The sequence below is a fragment of the Carassius carassius genome, chromosome 26, assembly GCF_963082965.1.
Source record: "Carassius carassius chromosome 26, fCarCar2.1, whole genome shotgun sequence".
NCBI classification, from domain to species: domain Eukaryota; kingdom Metazoa; phylum Chordata; class Actinopteri; order Cypriniformes; family Cyprinidae; genus Carassius; species Carassius carassius.
In genome coordinates, this window is record NC_081780.1 from 28,343,175 (window position 1) to 28,370,353 (window position 27,179).

The following is a 27,179-nucleotide window of genomic DNA, read 5'->3' on the forward strand; positions in this document are numbered from 1 at the left end:
TTTATCACATACACGTACAGGACAACAGGGAAAATATAAGCTTATCCCTGATTTAAAATGACAGTCAAAATGAGTGTGCTGCCTGACTTAAAGATGCTGCAGCCAGATAATTTTATTACAACATGACATTATTATTATTTTTTTTTAATATATAACGTTAATATCCCCTTGTCTGTCTTGCTATGACACAGAAACGTTTCAGAACGCTGGCCCCTCTTTTCCATAAGGGAGGGGTCGTAACGTAGGCTAATCGACAAGGAATGCTTTTTACATTTGATTTTTTAAAATACAATCACGGTTTTGTTTCTAAAATGCAAACTCAAGTTTTTTGTTTGCAAGTGAAAATGTATTAAGAATGCTGTGCAATGTGTTTTTGTCTTTGTTCTAGAAAAAAAACACTTTAGAAAGTTCTGATGACGAAACAGACATTGAGATGAAGCGACAATATGAAAAAGCAAAAGTAAGTATTTACTGTAATATTGCTCAAAAAAATATATTTTTTAACTAATATATAATTGCCCTAATGTTTATGATTTTGCAGTCCTAGGATAAAATGTCCTCTTAATGATTATTGAAGAGATATTAAAAAATGAAAGATGTATGGTATTGTTTAAATATCAGTGGTTTGTATACAGATGTCCTGTTGATCCTTTGTTTTTTTTAAACCTTTATTTAACAAGAAAAGTCCAATTGAGTTAAAATAACTCTTCTCACAGGGAGTCCTGGCCAAGACAGGCGGCCAAAAAAGTTGCAAATAAAAAAGACAGGACAAAAATTACAATACACAGCAAAGCTCTATGTATACAATACACATTTAACTTAAGTAAATACAAACATATAATTTAAATAGTACCTAGTTAAAACAAGTACACCGTTCATTCAGAGATGTCTTTAAGAGGTTTTAAAAGTATTAATAGATTGGAGTGATTCTAAATTGAAGGTGTTTTGAAGTTCATTCCAGACACTTGGTGCATATAATGAAAAAGCTTTTTTTTCAAGTTCTTTTTTTGTTAATGGAATAACTAATAACAGTTTTTTTGACGACCTTGTCCTATAAACACTATTTTGTTAAATAAGTAAATTTGAAATGTAAAGGGGTAATTTACCCATTTGTGCTTTAAAAGTAAAAATTAACAGACGGAATTTTCTTCTAAGAGAAAGAGGGAAGGCCATTGTACAGTTTCATACAGAGTGCAGTGGTGAGTCCTAGCTGCCTACATCTGTAATGAAACGAAAGGCAGAGTGATATAGTACATCTGATTTTTTTAATAAAAATGATGTAGAATGCATATAAATTAAATCACCATAATGATTTATGTTAGTTGTTTTGTACTAATGATAGTTGTTTTGTATGTTGTATATAACTGAGTTTTTATTTGGTCCAGAGACAAAAAAAAGTTGCAAAAGAGAGGATCCTCACTCAGTTGAAGGATACACTGAGGAAACCACTCCACTCCACTCCATGCAGAACCAATCCATTACATAGTGAGGAGGAAGTTGAATCCGAAACGGTGGACACAAACGTGGATTTGTTCAATTACCCAGGGAATTCCCAATCAACCGTATTTCGTTTCAGACCCTAAGCAATGAACACAAACTTTTGGACTGCGTAGTCAACCTAATGTATTTTTAAAAGTAATGTTTAGGCAGATAATACAAATTATAAGATCTATGGTATTGTTTAAATGTTATTTGTTTATAGACTATATACAGATGTTCAGTTGTCGCTGTTTTATATGTTGTATTTTATTGAGTTTCTATTTCTTGTTGACTTCGGTTCAGAAACAAAAAAAGGTTGCAATTGAGAGGGTCCCCACTCAGCTGAAGGATACGCTGAGGAAACCACTCCACTCTGATCCACGCAGAACCAATCCAATACATAGTGAGGAGGAAGTTGAATCCGAAACCGTGGACACAAATGTGGATTTGTTCGATTACCCAGAGAATTTTCAACCAACCGTATGTCGTTTCAGACCATACACCAAAAAAAAAAACATTTGGACTGTGTTATAGTTATTCTAATGTATTTTTAATCATATTCTTTCAGTATCTCCAACGCGTTTTTTTTTTTTGCAAGTAGAACATTACCATGCAAATAATTTTTATTTGAAATTGTATTTATTGTTTTAAATATAGGATACCTTAGATGCTGCTGAGGCAAGTGGAGAGAGCGTGGAACAGCCATTATTTGTCAGTGGTGAAGTGTTGAAAGCTTTGAAAGGTACAGTATAAAATACCTGAAATGAGTTGTGCTAAGGGATGCTATGTGGATAATTATGTCTTAAATATACTATATATACAATAATACATTTGTGATTGTAATTTTCTATTGACTTGATTTGTATTTAAAGCAGTAAAAAAGTGGTTGTACTGTATTTCATTTCTTTAGATAGATTCTGAGCATTAAGCATTTACAATCTTTGTAATCATTCTAAGCAGCCATCTTTCTAAATAACTTTTTTAATAGAAATCTTTTCGACACCTCTAGAAATCTCAACTGTGGCATTTGGCATCTTGTTCCTACCCCACTTACGATGTGTTTTTACACGTATTACCTGTGGTGTGCATCAGGAGTGGAACGGTACATGTATTCGTATTGAACCAATTTGGTACAAGGGTCACGGTTTTGGTGCACGCATTTACACAAAAAATACACTGCAAAGCGGAACTATTGTTAGATACGCATGTTCTTTGGGGACACATAATATGTGACACGCGTCCTATTCGCTTTGGACTAATGTCAAACTAGACGCAAATTTTAAGCATTTCTTTGTTTGCGTTGATTACAATGCTGGAGTGTGTGTGTGCTCGCAAACGCAGTAGAGAGAGAAAGATATAGTGTGTTCACTGTAGCACAAGAGAGATCGAGACAGAGAAACAATTTGTCCTCGAGTGTCACAAATACAGTTCAGTAAGAGACCTTTACTTCAACTAAATCACCAACGTTATACTGTATGCCACAGCCTGAGAGACAGCAGGTGAATGTGTATGTGTGTGTCTGAACTCAGTGCGTTTCCCTACTGTCCATCACAGTGACACACAGTGGTGTGTGTGTGTGTATATATATATATATATGTGTGTGTTCTTGTAAGACCCACAGAGTGAGGACATCTAAGCGTTTTAGACCAACAGACTGAGGACAATTTTTCAAAGTGAGGACATTTTGCCCTGTCCTCATTTTGCTAAAGTAAAAAAAGCATGAGGGGGGTTCCTGAAGTTGCCCTGGTGCTTTCCAGGGAAAGTCCTCAAAATGATAGAAAAATTAGTGTTGTTCCCCTGAATTTTACACACTATTTACTCTGGAGCGCCCCCTCTGGCAAAAGTTAGTACTGAATTTTACACACTATTTACTCTGGATCGCCCCCTCTGGCAAACGTTAGTACTGCAGGACAAATGCTGAAGTGCGCCATAGTGGTCAATATAAGTACTGCAATACATTAGGATTTTATATTGTCCTCTCGTGCTAACACATGTCAAGTCAAGTCACCTTTATTTATATAGCGCTTTTTACAATACAGATTGTATCAAAGCAGCTTCACAGTGATAACATGGAAATAGTACACACACAATTGCATCATCGTCCAACAGATCAGACATGTTGTGATTCTATGTTGAAAATAGGGCCACAAATGAAAAATATATATGATTTATCTAATAAACACACAGTAAAATTGCAGGTCACACAAAAGACAAAAATGTTAGTTGGTAAGTTTTTGAAGAGATAATGGTCTTTTATAAAAAAATAGATGACTATATATATATTTTACAATCCTCATAATATATTTTACATGAGTAGAGCTGCTGCTATCAATTACTTTATCTCAATCAAGAAATATATATTTTTTTAAATGAATGTTTAATTTGTAATTAATAAATGAAACCTGTACTTCTTATTGGCTGTGTCAATTTACCCTTTTTGTTTTGACTAAATGTAGTTTCTTTGACGTAATTAAATGGTAAATGGTCATCAAGGAACCAGTCACCCATTCACACTCTCATTCATACACCAGTGTACGCAGACACTGGAGACTGGAGGCGAAGTGGGTGAAGCGTCTTGTCCAAGGACACAATGACAGTATGCAGGGCCGTGCAGAGACCTTTGGAAGGGCAGGTGCTCAAAGTATAAAAGGGGCACATGGAACGAGGCTTGAAATACAGAATATTTTCTGTCCACCTATTAATAACTCAGGGATTAGAAGCTGAAGTATCTTAAATTGTCCCAACCTGATGGCTTTTTCCTCTCAGTTATACAGAATAATAGAGAATAGCCATTATAGTAAAAAACTATAGTAAACATAGTCAAATCAACGTGGCCCATGTTTCGTACAGTACAGAAAGTTTTATTTAATGCCATGTCAGCATTTGTGACTATTTTGATGGTAAAAACTGAATTGCAAAAATACAAGAGTTACATGCATACAATAAAAACAGAAAAAATACAGCAAATACAATCGATTTTTAACATTAATGTGATACCAGTTGGATTTTGATACCTGTGCACTGCAGAATACACACACAAAAGGACATTTCATACTTTTTCCTGAACTATATACTATGGTTACACATCTCATTCACACTGCACTTTCATGACAGGCCAGGTATATTATTCATTTTATATTGACATAGTAGAGAGATATTATTAAGTGAGTTGTTGGTCTTGCTGTTGTAAAAACTACTGTTGCTATTGTAGAAAAATATATATTTTGTCACAAAATATAATTATATTTTAATCCTGTTGATTTTTGTATTTTTTATAATGATAATTCATAGAATGAGAAAATCAGTAGCCACAGTGTTGTGATAATTATATTTAAGACACTCTCTGCGTTTAAAAAAAACTGTAATAATAATAATAATAGTTTAATAATAGTTTTATGTTAATAACATAAAAAGACCAGACCCCTCCTCGACGTATGTGAAACTTTTCTCCCTCAAACAGAAGGCCTTCTACAGGCTACACACAGCGACAGAGCAATATAAAAACAAATCTGCATGCTCTCTTCACGTCGTTCTTGTAAAATAATAAAAATAAGTAAATAAACATCAAAATCGCTTAGCTGAGAATGAAACACCACTTATCAGCCGCCCAGGTGTTGAGGACATTCTGGTCTGGTAGTGCGCGCAAATAAATAAATAAATAAATAAATAAATAAATGCGTTTGTGGTGAGAGGAATCGTCCCGGTCGGATGAGGTCATCATGCTGGTCATTTTATTTACGGCCAAATTATTATTATTATTCATTTGACTAATATTAGATCATATTTAGATTGGGCATTGGGCATGGGCAGGTATCCCCAAAAGGGCCTTTAATTACAAAAAAAGGAGAGAAAATTTTGCTTTGACAAAAGGGCACTGACTTTAAGGACGGGCCATAATGCTACTCTGGTTTTCTACACCAGAATATACAGTCAAGCAAAGACTCTCTAAAACCAAGCTACAAGTGTAAACAACGCTGTTGTAGTACCGTTTCCAAAAAATATAATTCTGTGGTATCATAAAAATAAAACGTAAGACCTGAACATTTTATTAGTTGTGCTTGCTATTTGAACAAACCCCTAACGTTGTGTATTAAATAGAAAAGAGTTGTGTTTTTGCTTTTCTAAGTGGTCAGATGGAAAAAAAGGGGACTTGAGTCATATACTGTAGAGACTAGAACATTTTATGGCGCTTTTCCACTGCATGGTACGGTACGGTTTGGTTCGGTACGGCATGCTTAGGGGCAGGTGCTCAAGCACCCAACGCAACACCTCCCCCCACCCCTGTGAAAGAACTGAGAGTCGGGCGGTGCCAAATGCTCTCCAAACGTGCGCTTCATGCGCCATTATGCATAACCTCCCCAACCACAGCAACAGTGGTCACAATTCACCACTCTCATATTACATGATATTTGGTATTTAGGTTATCGCCATTTACTCACAACAACAGCGATACCAAAGCACACTCACCAATGGAGTCTTCATGATGGCGCAAGTCATTCTCCATGGCGCATCCATTGCCAACTCCATAGCTCATCTGTCCACTTCCATCGCTGTCCTCAAACGTCCTAATATTGTCAGACTCTGTGTCACCCTTGTGTCCCGTTGTCCGGTGACCGCTGAGAGCCTCGGTCCCGCGCCGGGCTCCAGTGCGTATAATGCGGAGAAACTACTCTCGTCATCCCGACAAAGTCCGGCCTTGGTTCTCCACAAAGTCATGCGTTAGTTTCAGAGTTCCTCTTGAGAAAGTGGTGCCAAATATCCGTGGACCCATTTCCCCCCAGGATCGTCATTAAGGATAAAAAATATAAAACATTATAGCTGTGTTTAGCTTCGCGGGTTTTTTAACTAGATTTGACGGACACTCGCTCCTTCCAATGAAAACACGTGTATCAGCTAAAGGGCGTTTGGGCAGGAGGTGAGCCTGTGCCTCTGATTGGCTGAAGGGTCATAATGCTTGTCATATACAGTATTTCTTTAGAAATATCAATAATTATCACCATTATTGTACATAATCTGAAATAAACTGCTGTAGCCTATCTAAAGCATTTCTTCTGATGCTTTTGATTTCATATGTACAAAAGCAGAATGGTCATACATACAAAAAAGATCATAACAAAATAGAGAAAGGTGTAGGCGTATATGGCATAGAGTTTAATGAGGGAAGGAAAAAGAAAGAAAGGAGAAAAAAGAAAAGAGAAGAAAAAAGAAAGGAGTATATGTATTTGATTCTATTTATTTATTTATTTATGGATTTACCGCAATACAAATAATAAATAAAAAAACATCATGGCATCCTTATATTATTACTGTTATTTGTAATATTATTATCATAGCCTATATTAAGTGTAACAATGCATTTTTTTATTTTTTTTTATTTGTTCTTTTGTTTGTTTTCTCTTAAAGGGAAGTGGGTGGGACATGAGGGAAAAATCACACAAATTGTGTTATTTTGTTGTTGTTTGTTGGCAAGGGTTCGGGTTACCGTGCGTTCACACCGCCGCCAGCGAGAGCGTCAGAGTGGCCAGAAGTCATTAATTTTCAATGAGAGCCGGCGGCGAGCTCCGGCGAGAGCGGCGCGTCTTGGACGGCGAGAAGAGTTGAGGTCAACTTTATGGTAATAAGCTATGATGCGGTTCAGCGGCAACCGGCGGCAACCAATCGGAATTGCGGCCCCTATAAATAAAGTTTAAAAAAAGACCAAGCACTCGATCTACGTCAGAGCATCAGTGTCAACGGATCTTTCTACACCGTCATTGGCTGGGCGGCGAGAATGTATTTTACCGCTCTCGCTGGCAGCGGTGTGAACGAACAGTTAGGGTTAGGGTTAGGGTTAGAGTTAGGGTTAGGTTCACCTCACAGTTCACCCACTAACAAACCAAGAGCAGCACATCATAGGAAAAGGTATTGCCCATATGACACCACAAAAAAGTAAGAATTTATTTTCCCTAAATTGAATGCAGTTACGATCTCTGTTGCAAAGATAATACAAAAGCTATGCGGCCTTTAAGTGCAGATATTGCACTCTTTAATGATACCAACCCGAAGCTCACAGAACAGACAAGCTATTGATACGTTATAGTTGGTAGGTTATAGGATTAATCCAATGGAATAGAGATGAAAACTCAAGATTCAGGAAAAGGCACTCAATGACAATCTTCCTACAGACTAACACATTTTTTAAGTTCTGGGTTGCTCTGCTGCTATCACCCTAAGTGATCACACTGGCATATCCCAGATGGATCATGCACAATGAGAGGTTTGTCTCTCCCTACTTTTTACGTTTGGCTGCTGACATCAGCTGAACCAGTCACACATAATTTTTTTTGTCCATACAACAAAACTCTGCTCCTGGCATTTGGAAAAAGGCTTTTGTTTTACCTCTGCTAAAAGGAGAGTACCCAACTTCTCCAAATAACTACAGACCTATTTCAAATTGTGTGTATTAGCAAAAACTCTCAAAAAATTAGTTAATAAGCAGGTGAAGCATCACTTTAGTTCCAATAACATCTTATCGGCTTTAGAAAGGGCCATGGGTCAGTTACTGCCACATTAAAGGTTCTCAATGATGAAGCTCTTTGAAGCTCTTGATGCAAAGGAATACCGTGCTGTGGAAGTTGTATGAAATTGTGTCAAAGGCTTTTGGACGTCAGATTCACAGATAAGACCACAGGTTGGTTCTTGAATTTAAGTATTTGGTCATAAACAATGCGTTCAAGCTCAAACTTGGTTTCTTTTATCGAAATATGTCATGTTTCTCTTATCAAGTCAGAAAACAGTCAGTGTGTGCCACCTTTATGAGTGTCTTAGATTATGGAGATATTGTTTACATGAATGCCTCATGTCAGCTCTTTGGGCATGCTAGATGGAGCGCTAAGGTTTATCACAGACGTTAAATAGTCAACTCACCACTGTGCCCTGTACTCGCTGGTGAAATGGACCTCATTATACATGTGCAGACTCTTGCACTGGTATCTGTTTATTTACAAATCTATTCTCCAACTTGTCATGTTACTTAACTTTACATTTGCCATCGCAGACTCCGCTCCCAGGACTTTTTGTCCTTCAGTGTCCCTGCAGTGCACAGAGAGCTGGGGAAAAAGGCTCAGTGCAGTGGTGGGGCCTAAATCCTGACCGGAAAGTATCAAACACACAGCACGCAGTGTGTTTATCGTGTCATTTATATGCGAAAATGATTTTTTATGTGTATATATATACGCAGTTTTGCGCGTGCATATGACACGCGCTTTATTGCGTGATATACAAACGCACCCCACACCACTAATCCTACCCAAGCGTATAATACACACGCACCCACCCCTCCCTAAACCTACCCATGTGCTACCAATGCGTATACTATGCACATAAAAACTCATTTTCGCGTATATATTACACGATAAACACACTGCGTGATATAGAGACGCATTTAGTGTGATCGGGTTGGACACATTGTAAGTGAGCTGTTGATAACTTTTTTTTGTTAATAATAAGCATTTATATTTACATATTTTTTATTAGTGTTTAGTTTATGCTATATACTGTATATTTAATATTTTTAAGCCTTTTTTATTAATAGGCTCTTAAGGAAGAGAGGTACACTTGATGCATTATGTGATTTTATTTAAAGGCAAAAATACAATCTTTCAGAAATAATTCATATCTGTTAATTTTAATATAACTTATATATATATTATAATATATATTATATTACTTAAAAAAAGTTAAGTTATCATTATATTTATAATTATGTGAACAACTCAATTCAATCTAGCACTACATACAGCGATGTTTGTGATTGTGGATTTTCAGCTCATCCTGAGTTGACCAGAGCACCTGCAGCCCCAGCCCATTTTGAAACAATGTTTCATTTTGAGAGGCCCCTTTCAGGATCGGCCAATCAGAGCGCTCCGCGAGCAGGCTGCAGCCTGGCACTGTGCACATAATATCACAACTAAAAATCTAGAGGGATTTAGTCCTGGATATAACATATTTCTTTAGTATTTTAACAAATCAAAACTTAAAAAGTGTAACATATTTATCAGGTCACCTCGTTTATGTAAAACATGTCAAAATAGTATGTTGTATAGTCTATTGGTTTAGGTTTAACACTTATATCTAATCTGACGATCACTTAAAAAAAAAAAACTGCAGTGCAGGTGGACTCGACCAATCACAACACTTTTGTACTGCATGGTAATTATCCAATCAGAGCGCAGCATTTGTCACACGAGAAAGTTATCGAGCGAGCATGAAGCAATTGTCCTCAGTTCAAGAGCAAAAGAAAATGGATCCAAAAAGTGCATTGGCGCGATTGCAGCGAAGACTACGAACTCTAAGAAGTCACCACGAAAAATGTGAGAGAGCATCAACAGCTGTAAGTACTTTTTACTATCATTTAATCTTGTTGTGACCGTGAACTGTGCCTGACTAGTTAGTTGTGAACATGCTGCGGCAAGGCTGCGTCAAAGGGGGCCATTATGGAAAAAACTACTTTTTAGAGCTTTTAAACATGTTACAATGTTGTTCCCTTATTTAAAAACATAGCTTGAATTATGTTTCGAACCTTTCAAGCATTTTGAGTATTTTTTTCAGGCAAGGGCCGCGTGTCCTGTGTAGGCTACACGTGTTGCATTTTCATTTGTGTGTTGGAATGCCACATGGACGCATCACCCAAAATAGAATCACGCCAGATAACGTCTAATATGAATAATAGTATGATATGATATGTATAATGATAATATAATGATAATATGCCGTCCGTAGACGGGCTCTGATCAGGCCTAACGTTATTTCACAAAATGGCGGCTGAGACCAGAAGCAGGGTTAACGTTAGTGATTTTTCCGGTCGCGCCGCCGCCTGTAGCGGCCATTCATTCTCAAAATGGACTGTGAACAACTTGGTTTCTCTCAGTCATTAATATATCTGACAAAAGTAAGAATATCAGATGTTGTCCGTTTATTTTATAGTTTTAAGGGGAAAAAGTTGGAAAAAGGTTACAAATTCTTGACATTTGCTTGCATAAAAAAAACAAAAAGTTCCATTCATTTAAATGGCATGACATGCTCACACTTACTATAGCTAAACAAAATAAATTTAATACATTGAAATGTCTGTCTGATTGAAGTCTATGTGTGAAATCTAGTGGCTTTTGTTAAAATGTCATGTTATTTAAGTGGTAGTTTGTCCAGTAGATTGCAGCAATCTTCCACTAGATTATGGTTCATTTTTGAGTGAATGAATGAAACTAAGAATTGTATTACAGTGAATTTGACCGTTGCTAGTATGTATAATAATGAAATTAAGGCAAAAAAACCCCATCATATATATATATATATATATATATATATATATATATATATATATATATATATATATTAATATTAGAGATGCACCGATTACAGTTTTCTAGGCCGATTCCGATTTTTCATTGAGTTTGACCTGCCGATACCGATTTGATTTTTTTCTAACCACTTTACAGCACACACAAATATTTATTTTCTATCTTTTCTTTAATAGAACATTTTGCAATTTGCATAGAACATAGAAATTTTTTTTAACAGAGAGCCTAATCGCTATAAAAAATAGAACTATATCAATTGTGGGAGTATTATATAGGCCTAATATATAATGATATATATTTAGCAAACTAAACTTATGTATGAAAACAGGTAATGGCAATAAAATAATATATAAATAACAAATAAAATAAATATAGCTTAGCAGTGTAAAGATATGTCTCAAAACACACAGGCCTATTGCAACCACTTGTACATCAATGGCAAGATTTCTTGCAAACAGATCGACCAAGCATTTCTGATTTGTCACCAGATAGGCTAAACAAGCGCAGTTTTTGTTAAAACACACTAGACATGCAAATTATGTGCGTTTTGGGCACTTTTTGTGTGAAATATTTATTTTCTCCATCAAAAGTGTGCTTTCACTTTAATTGAGCGCGCTGAGCAGCTCAGCAAAAATAGACTCGGCGCCGAAAACCCGCCCTTCATCATAGGTGCTCACGCGACGCTCCTGCTTGACGCTCGCGCACAGCTCCTGCTGCCGGTTTGAATGCCCTCATTCATAACTTGATGCACGAAAAATATACGCGCTGCTCATGCATGCGGTGTGAAACGGCCGTTCACGAGGTTTCCTACAAGTGCGTTCCATGCGCACATGTGATGCTGATGTTAATGATGTGGCGGCCGAGACTGAGTGCATTATTTGCCCGGAATAAAATCGGCATCAGAGTGACCGGCCGGTCGCCGATCATGTGAAAATCGGCCAATTCCGATCAATCGGTGCATCTCTAATATATATATATATATATATATATATATATATATATATATATATATATATATATATATATATACCGTATATACCCGAATATAAGACGACCCTGAATATAAGACGACCCCCCATTTTCCAGACTTATTTTTGGGACAAAGATAGATTTTTGTGGGAAAAATCTGGTTTTCAACAGAAAATAATTTTACTTGAAAATTACACTGATAATTCATTCTCTCGCTCTGCGTCTCTCGCGCGCACCTCTCTCGCTCGCTCTGCGTCTCGTGCGCACCTCTCTCTCTCTCTCGCGCACCTCTCTCACGCTCGTTCTGCGTCTCGTGCGCACCTCTCTCTCTCGCGCACCTCTCTCGCGCTCGTTCTGCGTCTCGTGCGCACCTCTCTCTCTCTCACGCTCGTTCTGCGTCTCGTGCGCACCTCTCTCTCTCGCGCACCTCTCTCACGCTCGTTCTGCGTCTCGAGCGCACATCTCTCTCTTTCGCGCACCTCTCTCGCGCTCGCTCTGCGTCTCGTGCGCACCTCTCTCTCTCTCGCGCTCGTTCTGCGTCTCGCGCGCACCGCTCTTGCGCAGCGTTTTAATTCAGTTAAACACAGATATTATGTTGCTTCGCCAATTTTACATGCAAGTATAGCTGAAATCAAAGCACAGATGTTGTTTTTCTTTGTTTTCTTTGATTTCATCAGACGACGGCTCGATTATCAGGATTTTTGTGCAGATTAACATCTTGGAAGGGAAAGCTGGTTGTGTCTTAATGGGTCGCGTTTCAGCCACTATTTCATATTAATACTTTCTCCCTTTCCCCCCGTGATTTTGCCTATATCGCGAATATAAGACGACCCCCCATTTTTCAGCCTATTTTTAGGACAAAAACCTCATTTTATATTCGGGTATATACGGTATATATATATATATAGACTTATGGAGACATGATAAAACTTGTAGGGATAAAAAGGAAAACTCAGACGTAGGAGCAAAAAGAAAGCGCATCCAAACTGTTTCTTCGAAACTACTTCCAATACAGACATCAGCAGACGGAGTCCAAAATGTAATCCATAACATGCTACAAGACAATATCACTGCCCACGTTCGAGGGGATGAGATGATATGTAAATATGGAGATTCACTGTTTGCTCGAAAAGGACGTGAACAATCTCAGCATCGCTATATTGCACAGAAATTGAGGGAACTGGGTCGCTTAGTCTTGGCAGCTAAGAAAATTAACCCAAAAATTGAAGGACTCAAAGACTTATGTGATCCAACCGAATTTAACCTGGTAATAGCAGCAGCTAGAAAAGTGTCACACTTCAACTCAGACAAGACTGAGTATGGTAAACCTTCAACCGCAGTGAAAATAGGCTTTTCACTCAAAGCAGCAACTGAGACCTGGATTGGTCATTGTATGATGGTGTCAGATCTTGTTGCTGAAAAAAAGACTAAAAAGTTTAAGGAGCTTCTTGACAAAATGTGGTCAAACTATGTTGCAACAAATGCCCACAGTTCCATGGAACAAAACAAATGGAACAAAGATGAAAGTGTTCCTTTAACTAAAGACATTCTTGCGCTGCAGAATCATCTGAGGGCTATAGAAGATAAAGCAAAGACTGATCTTAAAGAGACTGTAACAGTGGCTGCATACAAAAGACTCAGTGAAAGTCTTCTCGCTCAAGTCATAGTGTTCAACAAAAAACGGGAGGGAGAAGCATCAAGGATAACACTAGAGATGTTCCTGAAAGCTGACTCTGGCCAAGTCAACAAGGACATTTATGAGACGCTGTCTCCTGTGGAGAAAATGTTGAGTCACAGGCTAACTAGGATGGTAACAAGAGGAAAAAGAGGTCGGAAAGTGCCTGTTCTGTTTCTTGACCGCACTAAAGCTTCCATCGATTTCATGATTGAGCTCAGGGACAAAGTTGGGGTTCTTAAGGACAATCCGTTTTTGTTTGCAAACATTGGCACCGAAACAAATATTCGTGGCTGTGACTGTTTGAGAAAATTTTCAATTGAATGTAAAGTGGATAATCCACAACTGCTCAGATCCACCAACTTGCGAAAGCATGTGGCAACATTGTGCCAGCTGCTGGACCTCTCCAACCAAGAGCTTGAGCAAGTAGCAAAGTTTATGGGGCATGACATCAGAGTACACTGTAACTACTACAGGCAGACTGATAAAACCTTCCAAGTAGCTAAAGTTGGAAAGCTTCTATTTGCAATGGAAGGTGGAGCCGAAGCACTTAAAGGAAACAATCTTCAGACCCTGGATTCAGCAGTCTATGGTCTGCACTGTTAAAAAAATAAAATAAAATCATGTCTCTATAAGCATCATATGACTTCTAACTACTAGTTTTTTTTTTTTTTTTACAGCCCAAACAGAGATTCAATCAAGGAGCGAAGAGGAGCACCACTCCAGTATGTAACAGCGTCTATGTTGTACAATACTGTCAGCAATACTAGTTATCTGTAACGCATAACACAACATAGGCACTGTATAAACTTTAAGTGGATTAATATACTTCCATTAAGTGCAACAACTTTAAGATAATGTTTAAAGTGGGCACTCCCCATAAGTAACATGAATATGTATTTGTCTTTAGTGTCTGAACACTCTGACAGAGAGGACCACGAAGAGGAAAGCACGCTAGACCAGTCGTCCAAGATTAAACCACACAGAAAGAGGCCAATGAACAAAGGCACTGATGGTATGATTACCTTAGTCATTTTAATTAGTACCAGTACTTAAACAATACTGGGTTTAGTCCTGGTTTAGACTTGGTCCTGCTCTTTGTGGCTAACGTTTTCAGATGTTGTTATAAATGTTTTATTCTTCTGCCCCTGTCTGGAGCTTATTATGTGTCTTTTTCTTCAGAATTTGATGGAGACGAAGAGGAAAGCACGCTAGACCAGTCGTCCAAGATTAAACCACACAGAAAGAGGCCAATGAACAAAAGCACTGATGGTATGATTACTTTATTCATTTTAATTAGTACCAGCAGGGCTCAACATAAAAAAAAATCCCCATTGGTCCCCAGGGCCAGTAGATCAGAGTTTCGCTGGCCCCTTCTATATTTTTACTGGCCCTGAAAGAAATTTCTGGCATATCAGAATGGGTGCTGAACATAATAAAACGCGCAGGGGCGCACTGGGACAAAAAGTGGCCCTGGACTTTCTGGCCCACAGCAGCCCACCACATTCCACATCATAACACATTGGGTCATCAATGTGCAGAATAATTTTTAACACCACTTATAGCATAAAAATATAACACAATACAAAAATAAATGCTATTTAAACATTTATTTTAAAAAACACAACATTTATGAGATAATATTTAAACAAAGGGGAACAAACATAAGAACATTAAGACACACAACATTATTATATAAAACTATCAAGACATTCACATTTTGCATTAACATGAATCCTCATGGCAAAGGCTACTATGTGATATTAAACTTGCTTCTTTTCTTCCAGCTTTTCATTCATAGACAATGTTTTGTAATTATCTGCTCAGAGAAATTCCCAGTAACGGATCAGTATCAATATCAATATCTCAATATCAATATATATCAATATCTCTCTCGCTGTAAAATTAAACGTGAACTATTTAGTTCATTCCTGAAGATTTGCGGTACGATTTATGTGAACAGTGTGAACATGTTTTCTCGAAAGTTTTCTCGAAAGAAAAAGGAGCAGACGACTAAAGCATCTCCAGCCTCTAAGGCGCGTGTTTCAAGATACGCAAAACACACTCCTTGTCGGCCGCGCCAGTGCGATCGATTCACTCATCCATTTGCATAGAAAAGAAATATAATATTATGATTTCCGTCATTTTTAAAATATATTTGTGTACCGAGTGTGTCTCAGACGTTTGAACAAAACGCTTATGAAACGCTCGTTCAAATTGATGACAACCAATCCTCGCGCTCGCGCAAGATTGATTAATCTCAGTGGATCTGAAAGAAGCTTACTTTCAGATACAGATAGCAACCCGTCACAGTCCATTCTTGAGATTCGCATTCGAGGGTCGAGCTGTCCTGCCGTTCGGTCTGTCCCAGCACCTCGCACGTTCACGAAGTGCATGGACACGGCGCTCGCCTCTTGCAGTGTGAAGCGCGTGTCCGCGCTATTCTCCGACATACCCACTCGCGGTGTGTTTTTAACGTGTGTCCGCGCTATTCTCCGACATGCTCCGGCATGCATGCGCCGCACTCGCCATCTTTCCATTCACTTCACTTTTGCTATTTAACCAGAGCGAATGAGACGCGTGCGGTCACGTGTGGTGTTTGTCAACGCGCCTTTGGAGAGAAGTGAAAGTGACGGCTCGGCTAGTAGGCTATGGAAGTATATCGATACTTCGGGACATTATATTGGTACCGTTCAGATATTTTAGATATTTAGCATATCGAAATATAGATATTTTTGACAACTCTACTGCGCACCACTGTGTTAGACGTTTTTGCTGTTTGTTTTACTGATGGCCAGTCACGTCACTGGCCCGTGCGGGCAAGTGGCTGGCCAATCAACTAGCCCGACATACTCTTTTACTGGCCCCGGGCCATCGGGCCATTGCTTATGTCGAGCCCTGGTACCAGTACTTAATACTGGGTTTAGTCCTGGTTTAGACTTGGTCCGTTTTCAGATGTTGTTATAAATGTTTTATTGTTCTGCCCCTGTCTGGAGCTTATTATGTGTCTTTTTCTTCTGAATTTGATGGAGACGAAGAGGAAAGCACGCTAGACCAGTCGTCCAAGATTAAACCACACAGAAAGAGGCCAATGAACAAAAGCACTGATGGTATGATTACCTTAGTCATTTTAATCAGTACCAGTACTTAATACTGGGTTTAGTCCTGGTTTAGACTTGGTCCTGCTCTTTGTGGCTAACGTTTTCAGATGTTGTTATAAATGTTTTATTGTTCTGCCCCTGTCTGGAGCTTATTATGTGTCTTTTTCTTCTGAATTTGATGGAGACGAAGAGGAAAGCACGCTAGACCAGTCGTCCAAGATTAAACCACACAGAAAGAGGCCAATGAACAAAAGCACTGATGGTATGATTACCTTAGTCATTTTAATCAGTACCAGTACTTAATACTGGGTTTAGTCCTGGTTTAGACTTGGTCCTGCTCTTTGTGACTAAAGTTTTCAGATGTTGTTATAAATGTTTTATTATTCTGCCCCTGTCTGGATCTGGAGCTTTTCAGTTGGAACTCAACATCTTAAAGGGGTCATATAATGCCATTTTTGTACAAGCTAATATTATTCTTTAGGGTCTAAATTAAAAGTTTGTAATATACTTTAATTCTAAATTGATATACTAAACATTCAAATATACTAACATTCTCATTAGTATTGTAAGATTGCTTATTTTACCTGGGCAAAAACAGCTCTGTTTTCAGCACGCCGTTTTAGTGCATGTGTCTTTAAATGATAATGAGCTTTGCTCCCCCTGCCCCTCTGTTCTGTGCGTACACCGTTTGTAACACAATAACCATAACGCGCTGTTCATTATAAATGTGGGATTATGAATTATATTGAGAACGTCATACATAGAAAACATGCCGTAATGTACCCTTAGTGTAAACCTTAGCTGCATTCATCATGAAGCGTGCTAACGAAATGCAAAGATTAATATAAAGGTTAATAAAACACTCACTACTTCTGGAGGTTCAGCAGGAACATGAATAGTTGGTATGAATCCTTTTTTCAGGAGCAGCTTCTTAGCAAAACTAGCTTTATACAGATCCTTGTTTATAAAGCAAGTCTGGTGTGTGAAATGATTTGCGCAAACATGAAAGCATTGACGTTGATCGTGGGGAATATTCCCTTCGAAAACAAACTCAGCCACTAGCGGTTCCTTATTGCACCCAAGAACAGAACACCACAATCGCTGAGACGCCATTCTGCTCATAGCCAGTGCTCCAGCGCATATCAACAATGACGCGCGGACTGTGATTGACAGCTCGCTCACGCACGAGGGTGGGTCTGTGTTGAAACGCTGCTGTCAATCAACAATCGTGGGTGGGGCATCCGAGCATGTGACGTCACGCATCTAACGGCTTGATTTGAGACAGAGTAAAACATAAGGAGATAAAAAAAAAAAAAAAAAAAAACTGGATGGATTTGTATCATTTTATGATGGTTGTGTACAGGCACTGCCAACACACATTTCAGTGCAATCAACTTGTAAAAGTGCATGTACCATTATATGACCCCTTTAATGAAGTTTATTATACGTCTTTGTCTTCAGAGTTTGATGGAGCCACAGAACCACACAGAAAGAGACCCATGAACAAAGGCACTGATGGTAAGATCTTGAAACTAGGGCTGCTGTTGTCTATTTTTTTCTTTACCTTTGCTTAGTTCTGGCTCCAAGGGATTGAAACAGCTAAACATTTCCCTGTTTGTTTCTTAACCTCTTAACTACGGTGGCCGAGAGGCGCAAAACAAATCACAATTATAAAAATAAAATAACAATTCAAAAAACACAACAATTCAGGGAACACAACGACAATTCATACAAAACGGATAAGGTAGGTATATTTTGAGAATGACATGCTTATCACTGATTGGACGAGACACCCGTCGATCAAGCCAGAACTGGAATCAAGCGATTACTGGAAGTACCGTTCTCAAAATATACCTACCTTTTCCGTTTTGTATGAATTGTCGTTGTGTTCCCTGAACTGTTGTTGTGTTTTTTGAATTGTTATTTTGTTTTCTGAATTACTTTGTTTTTGGATTTATTTTTTATAATTGTGATTTGTTTTGCACCTCTCGGCCACCGTACTTAACCCCCACCTGAACCGAGCACATTTTCACCAGTTTGGCTTTACCCTGAAGTCTAAAAGCAACAAAAAACAGGATGAAAACAATGTAGCGTTAAAAACACGCTGTAAAAGCAACAATAACACTATAAAAAAGCAACAAAAATCACAACTAAAGAGTGATGAAAAAGCCACACGAGCGACAAAAAGGTGAGAAAGATTTGACTCACAAACTACGAAAAACACGACATAAAAGCTTAAAAATTGTGACAAACGTGGCAACAAAAATGTTGCGGTTAATTTTGTAGGCCGTAGCTTTCAAATGAGGCGTTAACCCTGTCCCATATAGGCTGTAAGCTCAGTCGAGAAGCTTTTAGATTTGGGTGATGTTGAACTGGTGAAAATGCGCTTGGTTAAGGCGGGGGTTAAAAGGTTAAATATGGAGGTAAAGTGGACTAACTGATAATATTTTCTTCTATAGCACATTTAAGACTGCAAAATATGCCTATTTTCTTATTAATCAGAGATGATGGCTAGGGGTTTAGATCCGTCAGCTATAACAGCACAGTTTACGCACAATTTAACACATTTTGGTTAGTAAACTAAAAATACCTATTCATATTAGCCTTAGTATTAGGGATGGGACGATTACCGGTTTTACGATAAACCACGATAAAATGTACTAACGGTTAGTATTATCGTCTAAAATTTAATTATCATTAAAACCGTGTTTGATTATCAATAGCAACGCATTATGAATGCGTTATTAAATTACGATTTTAATAACTCACTGTAAATCCTGTCCAGCCAGCAACAGTCTGACGCAGGCGATGAGGCGCGCAATGTTGTTGGTTTTTTTATTCGAGAAGGAATGGCAGAAGGCAGTGACTGCGCTCGGAAGATTGTTTAGCCTTTTAAGAAGACCAAATCTGAGCTGTGGTCATATTTTGGCTTTTCTTCAAAAGTCCTGAGGGAATCTTTATCGAGGACGGTCATCCTGGCTGCAGAACATGCACAAAAAAGTCACTGCAATCGGACGAAACACTTCAAATCTGCCGAGTTGTCGTGTGTGACCATCACCCACTGTTGTATAGAGAACGCAAGGCTGGGAAATAATTGGGCACAAAAATGTTGTTTTGAGTTTAAATATTTTATCATCTCACTCACTTGAAATAAACGTGAAGCTTCCGCGAAGAAAAGTTTGCAGCAAGTGGCTTTGAGCCAAAGACGAACTAACAAGTTCAAAAAAGACTATTAAGAGTGACATTTAAGGGATAATAATGTATATTCATTGTACACTTATTACACCGTTTTTTTTTTTTACCACATAATTACGGGGATATATTGAATTGAGATTATTTTAAATCTTACCCGTTTATAAATCCATTTTGTACAGCGTACAAAACAATCGTCCAGACAAGATCATCACAACAATATTATCCAACTCTGTAAACAATAATGCACCTCTGATTTTATTTTCAATACCATCAAAAACGGAGACGCAAGACGCCAAGCAAGCTGTATTTGAATGAAATGAGAGAGCGACGCGCATGAGAGCGCGCGTCCGTTGTGATGAATGTGCGCTGTGTTTATAATGCGTTGCTATTGACGACGACGGTCATTATTAGGAAGGAAATGCCACAGAATAGAATCTTGCTTAAAAAAGTGCATAGAGCTGCTGGTTTTATTTGTCTCTTGTTGATTTTCAAATATAAAACTTGTTGAAATGTTTTCAGTGTGAGCATCAGTTCTTTTTGAACAAAAATAATTAAAAGTTAAAAATAATTTAGACCCTGGACATCAATGTTTTTACAGGGGTGTATACAAATAAGTTAAGTCCAATATTTCACATTGAGGAAGTTAAATGTCATATTTGCACAAATCTCTTACATTTAAGTCTAATTAAACACTCCTGTTTCAGATGCTCAAACACAGACCAAGAGACCGTGGAGTGGGGAGGAAAAGAGTGCAGTGGAGAGAAGGATGGGCAAATTCATAGCTGTGAGACGAGTGCCTGGGAAAGAAGTCTGCATGTTGTGCATCACACATGAGTCCCCAGCACTGAAGAACCGCACCTGGAAGGATGTGAAGTATTATGTCTACAATGAGATACTTAAAGTCAAGAGAAGGCTGTTTCAAAATGTTTAAAGGATTCGTTCACCCCTAAATGAAAACTTGCTGATAAATTTACTCACCCCAATGCCATCCAAGATGTTCATGACTTTCTTTCCTCAGTAGAAAATTAAGTTTGAGGAAAACGTTTTAGCATTTCCTCCGCAAGCATCAAGCTGGAGTCCATATCAATGCAGTTTCAAAGGACTTTAAAGTGCATCAAATGACTCTCCTCGATCCCAGCTGAGGAATAGAGCCTTATCTAGCCAATCGACCGGTCATTTTCAAAAAATGTTTTTTACATTTATATACTTTTTGGCCGCATTTGTCCAAGACCAACAATTGTGGTTATTAAAAAAATGTATTAGACCGATCGATTTGCTAGATAAATCTATTTCTCAGCTGGGAAGCTGGGATTGAGGAGAGTCATTTGATGCACTTTAAAGTCCTTTGAAACTGCATTGATATGGACTCCAGCTTGATGCTTGCGGAGGAAATGCTAAAACGTTTTCCTCAAACTTTATTTTCCACTGAGGAAAGAAAGTCATGAACATCTTGGATGGCATTGGGGTGAGTAAATTTATCAGCAAGTTTTCATTTAGTGGTGAACTAAGACTTTAAGGATGCTGCCAAAGTTTGTCGCAGCTTCAGAGAGAAGTTTGATTTTTCTGCTGTGGTTCTGTCGGTGATCAGCACCAGTTAGTTGTTCATTCACTCATAATATACTTTCCTTGAATTTCAGTTGTGGATAACATATATTTACATTCTGTGAGCCAAACATGTTGCACTTACAAGATGAGACAATGTACTGTTGTTTTGGTTAAAGACCAATATTTTATTATTTTATATTAATATTATTTTATAATATTTTATCTTTTATTTGCAAGCTGCCAGGTATGAATCATTTTATTGATGATCAAAGCTGCTATAACTTTTACTGTAAGCCCTCAATTAATTTGGGGTTATTCTGCAAAAAATATAAAGGCAATTATGCTTAAAACATTTTGGTCTAGTTTGTTTAATTCACCTAATTCCACCACAGATCTCCCAAAAATGCAAATAAACAGTATTGATAAGAATGAACTTATTCGTAAATTTACATTAAAATCATGAAACAATTATTCTAAGATAAATACTCATTCAAATAAACCATTTGTAGCTCACTTACACTCAACTCATGTAGGCAATCTTTGGGGGACCCCTGCAGTGCCTCTGAGGCTTCCCAGAAGGCCCTGGACTGCACCTTGTGAACCACTGTTCTACACACTCAATTTATAGTTCGGAGTGTGCTGGGTCCTCAGTATGATGATTAAAAACTTTTTCTTAAATCTTGCTTCAAAAGATATTTTAATGGAGTGTATAGCTCTGCAGTTCCAACTAGTGTCTAGAAAGTGTATTGTTTTCATCTTGAAACACTGGTAAAGGCATGTCCTCGGTTTGGAGGTTTTTAACTGAGACCTCACTTTGTGGGGTTTGCGGGAGTGTGTGTGTGTGTGTGTGTGTGTGTGTGTGTGTGTGTGTGTGTGTGTGTGTGTGTTAAAACATGGTGGTTAATTAAGGAAAACAAACAAATTGATCTGAAATATAGCAAATTATTTTAAAATTCATTCAGGTAAAATTATCAAACAACAATGTCTTAATTAATTAATTTATTAATAAACAAATTATATAAAACTATTGTCAGTGCACTACAAATAGTCATTTCTGTAATTTGGCGGGTCATATATCATTTTTTAAGGTTTTTGTTTCCCGTGTGCCTTTTCTTTGCCTTTTTCCTTTTCAGAATGGAACTGCGTTGGAGTGTTTGATAGTATTTTGGGTGCTGTCATATCGCTACAATTTGCAGAAACGGGACTGTCAAAACCTTGACATTCCTATTATCCGGGAGTTATGTCATTAAATTTGAGTAAAATCACTGGCTTTGCATATCCCGTGCGAATGCACATAACAAAATTCATGTGGGGGCAGTTTCAAAATCACTCATCATCCCCAGATAATACTAATCCCGTGCAAATAGGGCTTTAGAGAAAATAACATGTACTCAAGCTGCAGTTTAGTTTAACTTGACTGTCATAATTGGTATGTCCTCAAAATCTGTTAGTTATAGTACATTTTAAACTTTAAACTATATAAAATACATTTCCTCTTTTTTTTTTGCAGAAATTCCAACCTTAGTGCAGTGTGTCAAGGAACTAATATCCTCAATGAACAGAGAGATCGATACAGCAAGCACAAGCTCAGGGTCCTCCAGCTCAGCCCAAGAGATGGTATGTTATTGTGTGTGTTTTGTGAAATACTAATCATTCAAAACAAAAATTTTAACTAGTAATTGACTCTTCGCTAAGCTCCACCCTCCTTAGATACTGTTGCTACGCCTGGCAAACTTTCATGCCTGGCACGTCTATTCGGTTGTTAAGTTGTGACGTAACCACTGCTGTTTCCGGGTCCTAAGGCCGTCGCCTTTCTACTGCTTTTGCATGAGTTTTACTATGGTTTTACCATACAGCAGTGCTGCGTCCCGTGTTGTTTAAATAGATCCGAGTTTAAAAGAACAAGTGACAGTCAACAGTCATTTTACTTTTCCCTGTGACGAGAAAGACAAGAGGAAATGGCTGCAGTTGATAACGCAAGTTACAAATATTAAACAAAGAAACTTTGGCGTCAGTTGGTGCTGCTAACACTCTAAAACCTGGCTGTCACATATTTAATTTGTAATCTTCGTTCAGTTACATCCACAGTTATAGCAGTTTTTTAAAATACCTCAAGAACATGGATGCTAGCTTACTCACCTCAACCTCATAAACCTTGTTTTTTCATTGATGCCTGGACTCTGTCCTTAATTATGCCACCTGCACTCTGTTGGATTTAAAGTAGTTTAAATCCTTTTTGACTGCCGAGGGTAACGTAAGAAGGACGTGATCGTAAATAAATGTACAAGTTCCTCCACTGTTTTGGTGCGGTCGGAGAAGCGCTTGGACCCACGAGAGCCGCGTGACGTCAGACTTAACCGAATAAGAGTGTGTATGCAGGGGTTTCATACATTCTCAAGGAGATAATTAGTCATTTTTGGCTAACTCTGAGAGAGCAAAACAAAATGGACTGAAGTATGCATTCGAGGGATATAATCACGACATAATATGCAACCGATTAGAGAATAATTTCATCAAAATTGAAGCTAAAGCTTTTAAGTCCCAGCACAAGCAGCAGTCGTCTCGTATATACACTGACCGTTCAAATTTGAAACACACAGGAAAAGCTATGTTTATTCACAGCAGGGTAAGTGAAATTAGAAAATAATCGAATCATTATAAATCAAACAGCTTATCCATAAGTATTGTGGAATAAACAAAACATTAACGTTAGCCTGACCACTTTGCTATGTTAATATTCTCCCGCTTATATTTTTATCGTGCCAGGCTAACGTTACTGCTCACATGTTGTGGGTCACATAAAGGAGTACTGTTAATAATGAACTGATTAAGTTTTATATCTACCTTTTCCTTGGAGATCTCTTGCAAGCCCCATGAGAGGAGTGCCGCGATCGGGAACTGATTGTGATTGGCCGTCCATTAACACAATGATTAACGATTATGAGACATGCATCAAGCGCATGCTAACTCCTGTCCCGCCAGGTAGATCACGTTACAATTCAATTGTGCTCATCTACCACACACTCAAATCAGTTCTGAATGGATCTCTTCCCCAATCGTCCGTCCCCAACCTTTTCGTCTAGTTTTTATTAGTTGACGAAAATGTCAATACATTTTAGTCATAGTCTTTGTCATTTAAAATTGGTTTTTATTTAGTTATCGTTCCTATTTTCGTCAGTGATAAAATGCCGTTGACGAATAATTTTCATCATTAGTTTCGTCAACGAAATTAACACTGATTGGTTAACCCTGCAGTACGGATGCACCAAAATAAAAAAAATTAGCAGAAGCCAAAGGTTGAAATGTTTTTTTCCACTTTGTACAAATTGTTTTTTCACCATTTCATAAATTAAAGTTGAATTATTGCCTTATCCATTTTATAGAACAACTTAATACTTAGATATTTTTTTACTTTATAGCAGACATTATTCAAAGCAAGCACAACTTATAGGGGTCATATAATGTCATTTTTGTACAAGTTAACATGATTCATTAGGGTCTAAATTAAATGTATGTAATACACTTTAAAAATTCTCATTAGTATTGTAAGAAAACATATTCTCATTTTACTTGGTCAAAAACAGCTCTGTTTTCAGCATGCCAATTCAGTGCATATGCCTTTAATGCTAATGAGCTTTGCTCACTCTGCCCCCTCTGTTCTGTGTGGGGTTTCAACAGTGCACATGTAGTGTTGCCATGACAACAGTTGAGTGTATATTGTGGAGAAAGAATTGCAGCGGGAGTCTATCAGATTATCTGTACAAACGTATCAATTTAAAAACGAATTTGGACACCGAACAAGATGACGAACCGAAGAAGTTCAACAATTAAGGCTTATACAAGACATTTCTGAATGGTTAGTTAACGTAACGTCACTTTGATCTATCTTTGTATTAAGAGTTTAACGATACGCGTATTTGTATTGAATCGTTCTGTACAAGGCTTTCGGTTCGGTTCGCGGTACGGATTAAAGAACCGAATGGTTCGTTGGACCATTTTTCCTACCAACAAACATTTCATTATTTCAAATGTTGGCACGTCGCGCCTGCAAGTGTGCTCATAATGTAATAACGGATCAAACAGCGCTAATGTGGGATCCACAGATCAGCAACAATTGACCTTTGATTTACATATATATATATATATATATATATATGAACGGTAATGTTACGTCATGATTGACAGCTGTGATTTGCAGCTTCTCTAAACAAAGTAGTCAGTTAGGCAACAACAGTGATGCCCTCAAATGTTAATCTGAACTAAAATAAACCTTATTGTAGGCTACTACGATATTATATTTCATTTTTTTCAAGGAGCTGTTTTTGTTTATATATGCTCCTAAAAAAAAATTGTACGTCCTGGCAGGATAACGATAGAGTAGTGAGATACGAACGCTATCTGTTAAATGATGTAACTTAAACGTCAGTACATTGACACATTGATGTTACAGCTAATAACCATAATGCATTGCTCATTATAAATGTGGGATTATTGAATTATATTGAAAACATCGTACAAATAAAACAGTATTGTATTGTATTGAGTATTGGCTCATCATTTTGTCAGATATCAAAGGTGAGAGATAATAACATAGCACGGTCATATTTTCACGTCACCCCTAAGGCTATTATATGAAGCTGTATTTTATTTATTTTAGTTCTTGGATGCCTTCAAAATCCCGGGGATCTCGGAGTCGTGCTTCCACAAACATCAGGCCAAGCTCCTTATCCCAACCATAAACTGGCAGTGGAAGATTGACCAGGATGACGCTATTGAAAATGCCATTGCTAATGGGGCTGTGACTCTTGGTGGGGACATGAGAGCTGATACCTGGTAATAAAGAACTCATTAATTATATGTATGTATATATATATATATATATATATATATATATATATATATATATATAGAACTGCTGTCAGGCTTTGTTGACGTTGGCTTTGTACAAATAACACAATTGTAGGACATTCAGCAAAATATGGCTGCTACACCATGATGGATCTCAAAGCCAATAGGGTCATAGACATCCAACTAGTCCAGGTAAACAACCACACAATAAAAACATTTTGCTATGGGAATTACTATAAACTCTGCATTGATCTAAGTATTTGTTTATGTTTGCAGCAGTGGCGAGGTCAGAAATTTTAAACTGAGTGGACCTTGGTGGAATAGGGTGGACCTCAATGACTACTCTCAAATTACACAAATTTTACAATATGGGATAAAATCACTATACAGTTCAGATAAGTTAAATGCGATTGATTGTTAGCACAATCAAACGTCACACAGGGGTACAGAAGTTTATGAGGGAGCAAAAAAAGGATATTAGACACTTTTTCGACCCTTGGCATATGGGAAAAGGTTGGCATTTTGAATAGAATGAAAACAGAACCAGTATTTCTAACAGAAAATTTCAGTTAAAGTGGTAGACCATTATATGGGAAGATTACATAAAGTGAATATTTTAAGAAGCCCCAAAAAGGTTAATATATCACAAACAAATTTTTATCATATAGCTATACTGAATTAGGGCTGCACAATATTGATTTTTTTTAATATATGCAATAAAATATACTCATTAAATAATTTGAATGCTTAAAGTGTTTAAAATAAACTTAAATTATCTTTAAAATTATATAACCCACATGTGTTTCACATTTTTTTTGTGACAAGAAAACATCCCTATAACTTCTGAAAGTGAACAGCAGTGTTTTACTGAAACATAAGAGGTGTTATTTTAACATCAGTGTAAACCACGGGGTTTAGGTGATCATACATTAGTTTTATATTTGATTATTCATTTTCTGTCGTTAAATAAACCTAAAGCACTGCTTAGTTTTCACTGTAAAATATACTCTGATTTTTATTAAAGCTACA

General features: G+C 37.6%; 1 protein-coding gene across 4 annotated transcripts; it reads left to right on the plus strand.

Annotated features, from left to right (window-relative positions):
- Positions 1–236: 236 nt before the first annotated feature.
- LOC132106145 (uncharacterized) lies at positions 237–25,368 on the plus strand. 4 transcript variants are annotated; one of them, XR_009424031.1, is made up of 6 exons: positions 237–460; positions 1,386–1,562; positions 1,783–1,959; positions 2,137–2,221; positions 2,489–2,978; positions 22,813–25,368. XR_009424031.1 is itself a non-coding variant. In XM_059511799.1 (5 exons), exons 1-5 carry the CDS (start codon positions 434–436, stop codon positions 2,710–2,712), a joined length of 690 nt encoding a protein of 229 aa, XP_059367782.1. In that variant the 5' UTR covers positions 238–433; the 3' UTR covers positions 2,713–3,053. The 4 variants fall into 4 exon arrangements, 2 of the variants coding, with proteins under 2 accessions (XP_059367782.1, XP_059367783.1); XR_009424032.1 differs by having other exon boundaries at positions 2,489–2,911; XM_059511799.1 differs by lacking the exon at positions 22,813–25,368 and having other exon boundaries at positions 238–460; positions 2,489–3,053.
- The last annotated feature ends 1,811 nt before the right edge of the window (positions 25,369–27,179 follow it).